The sequence below is a fragment of the Curcuma longa genome, chromosome 3 (assembly GCF_044706935.1).
Source record: "Curcuma longa cultivar G26 ecotype Majalengka, Jawa Barat chromosome 3, ITB_CL_G26_1.1, whole genome shotgun sequence".
NCBI lineage: Eukaryota > Viridiplantae > Streptophyta > Magnoliopsida > Zingiberales > Zingiberaceae > Curcuma > Curcuma longa.
In genome coordinates this window covers 18,557,360-18,570,561 of record NC_133863.1, presented here as the reverse complement: position 1 = coordinate 18,570,561, position 13,202 = coordinate 18,557,360, and the positions used below count along the sequence as shown (strand labels likewise).

At 48.6% G+C, this 13,202-nt stretch overlaps 2 protein-coding genes across 2 annotated transcripts in view; both read left to right on the top strand.

Moving 5' to 3' along the window:
* LOC141824739 (uncharacterized) overlaps positions 1–13,202 on the top strand; it is a 54,224-nt gene that overhangs the window by 10,581 nt on the left and 30,441 nt on the right. The gene's annotated exons all lie outside the window — the stretch shown is intronic.
* On the top strand, positions 219–2,339 carry LOC141822674 (L-type lectin-domain containing receptor kinase IV.2-like). Its single transcript, XM_074710007.1, has one exon. The coding sequence runs from the start codon at positions 219–221 to the stop codon at positions 2,223–2,225; it is 2,007 nt and encodes a 668-aa protein (XP_074566108.1). The 3' UTR covers positions 2,226–2,339.

Here is a 13,202-nt window from a genome sequence, read left to right as displayed (position 1 = left end):
GTCGTTGCCAGAGGAGACTTGCAAGTCGTGGACTGGGACAAGAGAGATCTAAACTGAACCATGGTTAGTTAACCTGCACTGCTGGGGAGGTAATTTCAGCATCACTGTTCAGATATTTCTAAGAGATGTTGCTGCAGCAACATACATGTATTGATCAATAAATAGTGTTGAAAGTTGGGCTTGTAGCTAACACCTGCTTGCTTGTTTCTGCTCAAAACATGAACAACTCTTCCGTTTCCCTCGTGTATTCCCTCCTCTTCTTCTCCATTTGTTTATCAGCAGCTCTAGCCACTGAGTTTCTCTTCAATGGGTTCCGAGATGCTGCGAAAAACCTGAGCATGGATGGTGCTGCGCTTATCACATCCAATGGAGTTCTCCAGATAACCAATGACAGCATGAGGCAAATCGGCCACGCCTTCTTTAGCTCTCCTGTCCTAATGTTGAAGAACGAATCTACTTCCTCTCCTGCTCGGTCATTCAGTACGACTTTCGTGTTCAACATCATCACTTACAATGGCAGCGGAGGGCATGGCATCGCCTTTGTGGTTGCCCCCTCCATCCCCCTTCGTGAAGTTGAAGCCAGTCAGTACCTAGGACTTCTTGACGAGGATAACAACGGCGACTCCTCCAACCATCTCTTCGCTATAGAGTTCGACACTAAGGCCCATGGACAGTTTGCTGACATAAATGATAACCATGTCGGAGTGGACATTAACAACCTCAGTTCAGTTGTTGCGGTGCCTGCTGCTTATCAGACAGATGAGCTTGAAAATGTGTCGGTGAACTTGTTGGGTGGAGAGCCAATTCAGGCGTGGATCGACTACGATGGTGCTGTGAAAGTTTTGAACGTCACCATCGCTCCATTTATGCTTACAAAGCCGCACCGACCTCTCATATCTTGGCCAATCGATCTTTCGCCAATATTCAAGGAATACATGTATGTCGGTTTCTCCTCAGCAACTGGGAAGGTCATGAGCTACCATTATGTTCTAGGCTGGAGCTTTAGCACAAATGAATCAGCACCCAATTTAACTCTATCGGAATTGCCTCTTCCTCTAAGGAAAAAGGTAAACTCACCAACTACTTCAAGATTTTTTACCGTTAAGGTTGTGCTTGTGTCTTCCCTTATCACATTAGTGTTTGTGTTGTTCTTATTCCTTGTGTCTAAGTTCTTACAAAATCGAAGGAAACTATTAGAAAACCTTGAGGATTGGGAGTTAGACTACCCCAATCGGTTTCCGTATAAAGAGCTCTATAGAGCGACCAGAGGTTTTAAAGAAACCGAGGTCCTTGGCTCAGGAGGTTTCGGTAAAGTCTACAGAGGGACCTTGTGGCGCACCGAAAAACAAGTGGCCATAAAAAAGATCTCAAATACATCTAGCCAAGGTGTGCGGGAGTTCATTGCGGAGCTTTCTAGTTTAGGCCAAATGAGACATCGGAACATAGTGCAACTCCTAGGATGGTGCAAGCGAAATGAGGACCTCCTCCTCGTCTATGACTACATGCCCAACGGAAGCCTCGACACCTTCCTCTTCAATGACAATAAGAGCACCAACTTGAGTTGGAACCAGAGATTCAAAATTCTGAAGGATATCGCATTTGGGCTGGTCTACTTGCATGAAGATTGGGAGCAAGTGGTAGTTCATAGAGATATCAAGTCGAGCAACGTACTACTAGATGTCGAGCTGAATGGAAGGCTGGGTGATTTCGGCCTTGCTAGGCTATACGAGCATGGAAAGAACCCCCACACCACCCACATTGTGGGGACTGTGGGCTATATTTCCCCTGAGTTATCGCATACCGGAAAGGCCACGACGGGATCAGATGTGTTTGCTTATGGCATATTGCTCTTCGAGGTGGCTTCTGGTCGGAGGCCAATAGAACACACTGCTCCATCAACGCAGGTGGTTCTAATTGATTGGGTGCGAGAGTGCCACACCATGAACAAACTACTAACTGTCGTAGATCCAAGGCTAAATGAACACTACGACAAGGAGGAAATGGAACTGGTGCTAAAGTTGGGATTGCTTTGTTCTCAATCTACTCCTGAAGCAAGACCTACCATGAGGCAAGTGACACAATATCTCAGTGGCAATGACATTCTCAGTGATGATGTTGCTTTTGTGTTCTCAGAAAAAAATCCACTCGATTTGAGCTATCAACTTCGATATACTTCATCATCCAAAGAAGTGATGTCGTCTACTTCTCTCAGCCAAGGGAGATGACAGACAGAGCTAAGGTACAAACTGTGCTAGGGATATTCATCCACCACTTTAACTATTTATTATGGCCTAGGGAAATATGAATTTAGGGTTTGAAATGTGAAGCGATTACTAAGTACCAACAATAATTGTTTATCCATCTATTGTACCACCTTTTTATTGAAATGTATTTGGCTACTGTTGCTAAAGGTGAATCCGTCCGTGATTTATCCTTCCGCCCATTTAAAAGGGTTGACAGTTTCACTCTACTACTATTATTATTATTATTATTATTATTATTATTATTATTATTATTATTGAAATGTATATATTATATTGTCTTTCAAGTTCAGCATTTTATATCAATTTGATTTGTTCGATTTTAATGGCAAACTTCCTTCAGTTTGATTTGTCAAAAAAAAATCAATTAGTTCAGTTTCAATTAGTTAAATTCGGACGGTTCAATTTTAACCAAACACTTACCCTAGTTGGATTCACTTACAAATTCGAATACCAGGAATGTCCTTCAGTCTCACTGTTTTTCTGAAAAGTGCTGAGGGTTCCTCCAAGTTAATCGAGTGGCACAACTGGTTTGCCAGTGTTAGAATTAGCTCTTCCTGTATCTCTAATGGAGTTGTAATATCCAATCCATGCATGATAATGCTTCGAGCAACTTTTCCAATGGAATCTCCAACCTATATCACACATTATACTTCATACTAGAATTATGTATAGTTATGCATAACTAAATACAACCGTCAGTGGAAAATGGTATTGGATATTTCCTATTTTCAGTTCCTGATTTCCCTAGTAATTTTTCATCTTCTAGTTCCTGAACGTTGGAAAAAATCAGAGTGATCGCTGGAGGTTAAAACTTTAAAGAAATTTCAGACAGAATATTGTTGCTCTAATGGACTTCATTCAACCTGGAATTTTGTAGTAATGCTATATCTGAATAGCTAGTCCTGAGAATCCCACACTAAGTTTATGGTCTAATACTCTGAATCTAGATTTACCCCTTCCACGCCCATGTCAGACAGCTGACACTCAAATACCGAATGTTTAGAAAAAACATTGTTCAATACCTAGGTCTGTTTCTATGGTAGATACTCATACACAAGTTTAATCAGGATACTTGGCAATTGACATTCAGAAATGAATGTTAGTTAGATCCATCTGTAGGCCTTTGGGTCTTCCTCTTACTAAAAGCAAAAGGAACTAGCTTTAAAAGGGAAGCTTTACACCCATATTGTCTCTCTAATCAAAGAGATAGTAGTCAAGTACCCGTGAAGAGATAAGAAACCCTCAATTTAATCATTTCGCTTAATCCGCGAAAAGAAAAGGATCGGCATCAAAAAAATCAGGGTAGTAGAATCTAAAGACACATACCATAACCTCATACTTGCAAACAAGCACAATTTTGAAGGGTTGGAGCAAGCCAAGTACCAAACCAAAAGGACTTTGATCTCTTAGGATGACCAAAGAGCAATGAAGCAATTACCATATATAAAGAAACCAAAGAAGAAGGAATTGATCTTGACAATAAAGGAAAAAGACCAAGCAACAATATAAATAATTTTTAATTAACTTAATTGTGTTTTTATTTAATTAGCTTATGTTACGGGGATAAGCCGAATACCCCCTCGTGGTTTGGTTCGAGTCCGGTCCTATTCCCGCCCAAGCGCCGAGTCAGCATATATAGTCTTTGGCTTTATCATCCAAGTCAGTTCTCTCTCTCCAATCGGGGAGGGTAATCGGTCGACACTCCATTCGGCTCCAAACGAGACCGCCGCCTTATCACCGGGGCCCGAGTCGCCCCTCTTCTTGATCCTTCACTCACTTAACAGCCCAACCGGTCCGTCAATCGGCGGATCCGTCCGCTCGGCCATGCTTAGTGCCGAACCACCAGACCAATCTACGATATGCCGAACACCCTATTCGGCTTGGTCCTGAATCGAGCCGTCGGTCTGCCGAATCGCCATTCAACCGTCTCCCCGCCCGACTGACCATTCGGTCTCCTTTTCGATTCGCGCCTCACGCGAGGTCGAATCGCCGGATCGCCCTACAGTGCCCTGACATATCCCATCATGACTTCTGACAAGTCCACACCCTTCATTTATTACCGCCATCCCTCTGACTCCCACGTGGGCTGCGACAAGATAGCTAGCGCCAGCGATGCTACTCATGACTATTGTGCTTAATTGTTCCTTATTAATTAATCATGATGGGATATTCCTTAAATGATGACGTGACAAATATACACGTTCATCTCTCCTTAAAACGATCACTCCCTCCGCAGCTGGTAAGCTCTCAATTTCTTCAATTTCTGTCTTCTCTTTACGCTCAAGCTCCTCTCTACTGTTCATCTTCTTCTTCCTATAGCCATGCTTGACTTGAGCGTCGGAGTGGTCGCGCCAGGGCACCCCCCTGGCCTTCCTACTCACGCCTTCTTTGTGTCTCGGTCCAGGTTCAGCGGCGCGCCAGATCCTTCTTCCTGTTCCGCACCAGCTCCGACGAAGGCCCCGACGACCCTGAAGCTCCCATCGCCTTCAGCTCCCTCTACTGTTCCACTCCTACGGCGAGGAAGGTCCGGTGACGTGTCCAGACGCACTTCTCAACCGGAACATATTTTGGCACCGTCTGTGGGAACACTTCAACGTCCGAATTTGAGATGCCGACGGACGACGCTCATCAACCTCACCTTCTCACCATGACGCAGGAAGATTTTGACAGGGCGGTGGCCGCCGCTGTCCTAGCAGTCTCCAGACAACCGCAGCAAGCGCCGGTCGCTCCTTCACGAATTCCCTCCTCCTCTGCGGAAGCTCCGCCGGCGCCGGTCCACAGGCTGTTCGAACCTGCGGAAGCCCACCAGAGCCAGGCCCACCATGGCCAGGCCCACCAGGCCCAGGTCCACCAGACCCAGGTCCACCAGACCCAGGTCCATCAGGCCCCTGCCTACCAGGCCCCGGCCTACCAGGCCCTAGCCCACCAGGCTCAGGCCCAGGCCCGACCCTACATCGACGCTACGCATTTCAGGCCGATGCAGAGGGCAAGGACTTAACCAGGACATGGAACGCTACGCATCTCCGGCCTTACCGCATTTAGCGGTCAAGAACCCCAAGTGTCATGGTATGTACTTTACTTTTCCTACACTTGAATAACAATGATACTTCCGCAGGCCCTCTTTCTCGTCCCAAGGCTTCTCAGCCATTCCCCAATACTCTCCCGACTCGGACATAGTCGCGGATCGAGCCAACTTAGGTCTCGGACCTACGCCATCGACAATACTTTCCCGACTCGGACATAGTCGCGGATTGAGTCAACTTAGGTCTCGGACCTACGCCATCGACAATACTTAGGTCTCGGACCCACGCCATCGACAATACTTAGGTCTCGGACCTACGCCATCGACAATACTCTCCCGACTCGGACATAGTCGCGGATTGAGCCAACTTCAGGTCTCGGACCTACGCCATCAACAATACTCTCCCGACTCGGACATAGTCGCGGATTGAGCCAACTTAGGTATCGGACCTACGCCATCGACAATACTCTCCTGACTTGGACATAGTCGCGGATCGAGCCAACTTAGGTCTCGGACCTACGCCATCGACAATACTCTCCCGACTCAGACATAGTCGCGGATCGAGCCAACTCAGGTCTCGGACCTACACCATCGACATTACTCTCCCGACTCAGACATAGTCGCGGATTGAGCTTTTCAGGTCTCGGACCTGCTCCATCAGCACTACTCTCCCAACTCGGACATAGTCGGGATCGAGCTCAAATTCAACCTCTCGGCCTCATTCGTTCAGTGGCTCAGCTCAATCTTCCGAGCACTCAGCCTCTCTACAGGCCTCTCGGCCTCATTCGTTTAGTAGCTCAGCTCAATCTGTCAGACAGGCCTCTCGGCCTCATTCGTTCAGTGGCTCAGCGCAATCTGCCGAGCACTCAGCCTCTCTACAGGCCTCTCGGCCTCATTCGTTCAGTGGCTTAGCTCAATCTTCCGAGCACTCAGCCTCTTCAATAGCCCTCTCGGCCTCATTCATTCAGTGGCTCAGCTCAATCTTCCGAGACACTCAACTTCTCTACAGCCCTCTTGGCCTCATTCATTCAGTGGCTCAGCTTAGTCTTATGAGCACTCGGTCTCTCTGCCGCCATCTCGGCTTCAGCTTCATTCATGCAGTGGTTCAGCTCAGTCTCCCCGCCACTCTAAACCACCTGTCCCATCAAGATAGCTTTTTAGTAATTATGGTGGGGGCCATCCATCAATGTGCACAAGCTTCAATCTTCTTGAACTCACACATCACGTTTGTGGAGCCCACATCTACGCCCATGAATGTGAACTTTAAGGAACAGATTTGCCATCGCAGATCTGCATTGCATTTATCAAAACCCGAGCTCGAGGACGAGCTCGATCACTGCCCACACATGACCGACGCTACACAGGCATAACTAATCCTCCACTCACTGGCACATATGACCCACACTCACCATTTCCTCCTCGAGCCACGCATCGCTCTCCCGAGTTCTCTGCAACTGCCCGTTGCAATCTCTCGAGTCCTTCACTATCGACTCCTCACGATTAATTGTCAGATACGGGCTCGAGTCCTTCCCTGCTGATTCCTCGAGTCCTTCAAGTCCCGCAGGCACACCCGAGTCCTCCACTTCCAATCTCCCGAGTCCTCCACGTCCTGCACGCGTGCGCTGCCCGAGTCCTTCGTGGCCACCTGCAGCAAGCGTCTCCGTACTCTCTCAAGTTTTCTGTGCAAGAGAAGTCGGACAACCATCATCAATATGCTCAATCTCTGCATAAGCCTCCAAAACATTCGGGCTCACTAGAACTTCAAGGGGCATTCTACCTTTATGCAAGAAGATGTCTTTTTCCACCGTCTTTTCAACGTCAAGTGTGTGTCTAATTCTCTCTCTCATCCACCATTCTACCTTTAAGCAGGAAGAGATCCGAGTGGCCCCCAGGGGCGTGGCGCACTTGGTAACCGCATTCCCTCTTTATAGGCCACTTCCACGGTTCGATTCCTCCGGGGTGCGTCTCACTGGGTTTAATGCCTGGGGCGTGGCAGTCGACTGTGCTGGTCGGGCACGTGGATCCCAATTTGGTAATGGGCTGGAATGTAGGTGCCAGTGAATCCTCCTGATTTACCCTCGCTAGCTGGTGGGGACTCTAGTTGAAGGCCGTGGGGCAGGGCCGGTCAGCCAAGGGGACTAGTTGGTGCCAAATGCCCAGATACCCCTTGTAAATCAAAAAAAAAAAAAAGGAAGAGATCCGAGTGGATTGCGAGGAATTCATTCCGCTGGGAGCTCTACCACCCCCATACAACTAAGCTCGGGCTGGCTGCCAACTCCCCACACCTCTGCCGACTCAAACGCCAAATACGCGTCACCCGAGTTCACTGATGCTCGGCACGCCTTGCCGGATGCCGATGTTGACTGCCGTCACCACCCCTGACCTTGCAATGCCCCTATTTGGCCGACGCATGACTCTTGCGTCTGCCGACTCACCAATTGTTGCCATTGCACACCGAGCTGACGGCTGGTAACGCCGCCACCTGTGGCCGAGCCCGCGTGAACCCCCTGTCACGCCGACTCTTCTGTCTTACATGCGCCACAGACTTCATTCCCAAGCTGGCTGCTGACCTCCTGAGTTTACCGACCTCCTGTGCGTGTCGTACTAAGTTCCTTACGAGAGGTCGCCGACTAAGCCGCTTCCTTCACCCGATCCAAACTGCAGCTGTCGAGCCACCATCTAGCTGCTTTCTCAGTCTGCACATGATGAACGACCGAACTCACCCCTGTTCCCGGCTTGCGCAAGACATGCGGCAAAGCTCAGCGCCGACCTTGGCGAGCTATCATGACATCCGAGATCGGTTCCTCACGCAATGCCCTACATGATTTATCCTCTACCACTTTAATTAAACCAATAGCCCCAACTTTTAGTTTCCCATTTAAAAAATTAGCCTTTAACTCCTCATTTATAAAAAGGTCCCTTGTCAAGTGGGGCCCAACATCACGTGGCCCAACTTCCATACCTTGTTACTTTTCTTGTGCTGCACGATGGCATCACGCTTGGGAGCCCGAAATCCTGATGTACGAGACCGGCCACGTAGGGCGGCGGCCTCTGTTCACCTGTGTCGAGTTCCAAACGAATGAGCTCGGCAACCGTCCGTGCAGCGGCCTTCGTCGCCTTTGCTGAGCATCGTGCGAGCTCGGCAACACGCCACATGGAGTGGCCCTCGTCACCTCCGTTGAGCTCCGTGTGAGCACGGCAGACTGCCGCATGTGAAGCCTGTGTCGCTTCTGCCGCCATGTGAGTTCGGTAACCCGCCGCGTGGGGCGGCCTTGCCATCTCCGTTGAGCTCCGCACCCGCCACGAAGCAGGGGCTTCTTCTCTTGCCCCTTGTTTGGGTAAGTTTATAAAGAAGGCAGGCAGATTAAAAGTGGTTCACAACTTCTTCTCCCTGTTCACAACCGCATATCACATTTCCCCTCGATTAAAAGTTGTTTATAGCATCTGCTCTTCACTTTCCGTCGAACATCACCTTTCGCTTTTCTTCGAATTACTGGTCGAGTTCATACAAAGAGTAGGCTGATTAAACGCTGTTCACGGCTTCGTTGGCAATCGAACACCAGCTTTCACTTGCTCTCCGAGCTCGGCCTACACGCCACGCGGCTTGTGCACCGCCTCGACCTGCGCACGCTGCGCCGCGCCGATGGTTGCGGACGTCGCCACACCTATCGACTCCCTTGCTCGCAACACTTATTATTCTCCTTCTATGCACCGCCTTGTACCGGGCCAGTCTTGTCGCACGCCCCAGCCCGACACGGGCCGACTCCTCTCACTGCGAAATATCTTCGTGCGCGGTCGACTCATGGCACCGCCGACTCCCACGGCGCCTGACACACTGCTCGACCAACACGCAAGTGTCTAGTTCTACCAGCAGTGCCCGAATCCACGATACACCCCCTCCTTCATGCCTTGCTCGGCCAACGCCGACAGTTATCTGCAGCCATCACCCGACTCCACATACCTCTACCACATTGCTCCACCTATCCTTGCTTCCAACTCCATGTGTCACTTACCCATTTATCTGACGAAGTGATAAATAGTCAATAAATTGATTCCAAGAAAGATCATGCATTGATCTCTCTAATTAGCTTGTTTGCACTCAAATCTAACGGTTTCAAGCTCCCCAAAAGTAGAAATTTCAACTTCAATCAGCTCGGACCTGTGGACAAGGAAGTTACTCTTAGCGGTCTGAAAGGTAGATCTAGAGGTAGCCCTGTTGCGACGGCGAAATCCGATCGAGCGAATGCAGGGAGAGACACTCGGGCGGTCGGCATGAGTGAGAGAACTCCTTGACAACGTGGAAGCACTAAGGGAGGAGAGAAGAAAAACTTGAGGGGACATCTCATTTGAGTGATCGGACTCACCACTGCTTCTCGGCCTACGCACAACATGGACCGAGCTCTCGAGTTTTTCCTGCCTGCTCATGACATGCGATCAAGCTCACTCGACTCCACGCCGAGCTGCCGACTTTGCCACTGTGTGGCGATCGGGACCGACTGCGTACAAACGTAGATCGGCCGCCAGCCTACGCACGCCACGCCGACACCTTCATGAGCTATTCGCGCGCCCAACACTTGCCCAGTCTACATATCGGCTGCCTACCGCGTGTGGCTGCCGAGATCCTTATCTCGCCAGATCTCCCTTGCCGAGCTCCAGTATGCGTTGCTCTGCTGCCGCCATCCGATCTGCTGATGCTTCTTGACCTGACACGTGGCGACTAAGCTCGCCACTGAGTTCGGTGCACACGCCACGCGTGCGAGCTCGGCATCGGTGGCCGAACTCGCCCCCGAGCTCGGCCATGTGGGGCGACTGTGGACCGCCTTGCTACTGCCGAGTCAGCGGCTGCTTCTCCCGAGTGCACTTAGCGCCTACTGGTGGTGCCACATCATGCCCGAGACCCCCTGCTCGACACGCATCGTTGTCTCGCACGCGAAGAGGCAACCGAGCTCGCCCGAGCCAAGAGACCTGTCTCAACCATGGCATGACCAAGTAAATGATACCAAAGGCATGTCTAATCTCACTCTCTCTCCTCAGTGCTGAAAACTACTACGTGGTTGACGGACATTACTGCCCCCCGTCAACAAAATGTCAGATGGGCATCAGTCCACAGAGTTGGATCTCGCGACAAAGCAATGTGCCTTGAAACTGTGATATAACTCAGTTATGATGTTGATGTATGGGACTAGGATCATTGATTTATCATTATGCATAATTAATCTTCTGCTCGGTCGATCATCCCTGCCATCCGATCAGATAGTTCAGATAGCTTGACTATTCATTTAAATGGCTCGATCAATTACTCAGAAAGTTCAGCCAGACACTTAAACAGCTCGGTTACTTTGCTGCATGCTCAGTTAGTTCGGCCACCTGCTCTCTTAGTTTGGTCATGTGCACTCTGACCTCATGATCAATCATCTTAGACAACTCGGCTATTAATTGGCCCGAATTCTCCTTGACTCGAGATCAAAGAGTGTCGACTAGTCAGCTCTGTCAAAAGCATAAGGACGGTTACTAATTTTTCAAACTTGGTTCCCGACGTTCCCGCACATTTATGCGCATGACCGTCGGATGAATGACTCATATGGATACGACACTTAACTCTTGAGATACAGAGTCACACAATCACTTCGATTCCCAGTTCGGATCCGGACTCGAACACAAGTCGGTCTAGTCAGTTCGACTCACGCTCCCTTCGACTAGACTAGTAGGGAGGCTTATGTTACGGGGATAAGCCGAATACCCCCTCGTGGTTCGATTCGAGTCCGGTCCTATTCCCGCCCAAGCGCCGAGTCAGCATATATAGTCTTTGGCTCTATCATCCAAGTTAGTTCTCTCTCTCCAATCGGGGAGGGTAATCGGCCAACACTCCATTCGGCTCCAAACGAGACTGCCGCCTTATCACCGGGGCCCGAGTCGCCTCTCTTCTCGATCCTTCACTCACCTAACAGCCCAACCGGTCTGTCAATCGGCGGATCCGTCCGCTCAGCCATGCTTACTGCCGAACCACCAGACCAATCTACGATATGCCGAACACCCTATTCGGCTTGGTCCTGAACCGAGCCGTCGATCGGCCGAATCGCCATTCAACCGTCTCCCCGCCCAACTGACCATTCGGTCTCCTTTTCGATTCGCGCCTCTCGCGAGGTCGAATCGCCGAATCGCCCTACAGTGCCCTGACATATCCCATCATGACTTATGACAAGCCCACACCTTCATTTATTATCGCCGCCCTCTCTGACTCCCACGTGGGCAATAACACGACGGCTACCTACCAGAGATGGGACTCATGACTATTGTGCTTGATTGTTCCTGACATCTTATTAATCATGATGGGACATCTTTTAAATGATGACGTGATAAATATACACGCTCATCTCTCCTTAAAATGATCACTCCCTCTGCAGCAGGTAACCTCTCAACTTCTTCAACTTCTGTCTTCTCTTTACGCTCAAGTTCCTCTCCTACTGTTCATCTTCTTCTTTCTATCGCCGTGCTTGACTTGAGCATCGGAGTGGTCGCGCCAGGGCACCCCCTGGCCTTCCTACTCACGCCTTCTTTGTTCTCAGGTCCAGGAGTCAGCGGCGCGCCAGATCCTTCTTCCTGTTCCGCACCAGCCCCGACAAAGGCCCCGACGACCCTGAAGCTCCCATCGCCCTCAGCTCCCCCTACTATTCCACTCCTACGGCGAGGAAGGTCCGATGACATGTCCAGACACACTTCTCATTCGGAACAGTTTACTTCACCAGGTTGCCTCTTTATTAGATATAAGAAGTCATGTGTGTGATGAAGGACAAAGAAAAAATACAAGTAATCTAACTATTACGCATAGCTCTCTCTGCCCATCTCCTCCAAATCTATTTGTTATTCTCTCTTCCTCCTTCACAACCACACATGGTTCTCGACAAACCCTCACATTAATTTGTAGTGTTTCATCCTAGCGAACGAAAGCATCAGTGATCAATCATGGCAAAAAAAGGACTTTCATTTCAAAGAGAACACCAACAAAGAATAATACTATAGCTAAAAGAGCAATAGTAATCTATAGTAAGGAACAAGAGGCTGGTATTTACAGACTACAAATGCACATAGGACTATAGGAAAGCTTGTGCAGAATAGAACCATAAGTTTCTGTACTCAAACCTGGCAATTGTTGGGATGTATATTATAAAGTCTTGATCTTTATCAGGTACACATGTTGAGGAGATTATTAGGAGAGGAGTTTCTCTCCCAGAAGATAAAGTTTGTTTTAGTAAGGTCTGACAACAGATGATCAGCAAAAATGACATGAACTTCCTGTCTCATCTATTTATTAATTTTTATTAACTAATCTGTTTTCACATTATTACCTTCTATCAGTGTTTCTCCTCCTGAATTTTATTTTTCATTCACTTGAATTTGGATCCTTGTCAGCTGTCAATGGTGGGAGTTATGATTGTTCCTTTTGCATTGTTTCATTGGACATAAATACAACTTAAGAGTTGCTTTACTTTGTCAAAATAAGTTCTATCAAATTTTTAAGCATTAGTCTTTGACACATTCGTTTATATATGCACACATTTTGATTCCTTCAGATAAAATGCATGCTCATCTCTGTATCATCTCAAACTTATTTTTGCATCATTTAACATGTTGGATGATCCACAGGTCAAGTGACAAACCATTCCATCATAATCTGCAAGGATGAAGATCAAATTGACTGTGGAATTTGCTATGCTCAATATTTACCCATAGACGATGAACTTGGAGCTGACAGTGGAAGTGCTCCAGACTATACCTGCTACATTCCCAGTTGCAGAAAAGCCTTTACCTGGATATAGAATGCTTTCTTTTTGTTTTAGGACATTCGATGTTCTATTTGGAGACTGCTCGTATTGTTCAGAACCAGTTGCAGTGAAGGTTAACAACTGACACTTAAA

Bases quoted from the DNA above. Each gene is read 5' to 3' on its own strand.
- LOC141822674 (XM_074710007.1), top strand. From the start codon at position 219: ATGAACAACTCTTCCGTTTCCCTCGTGTATTCCCTCCTCTTCTTCTCC.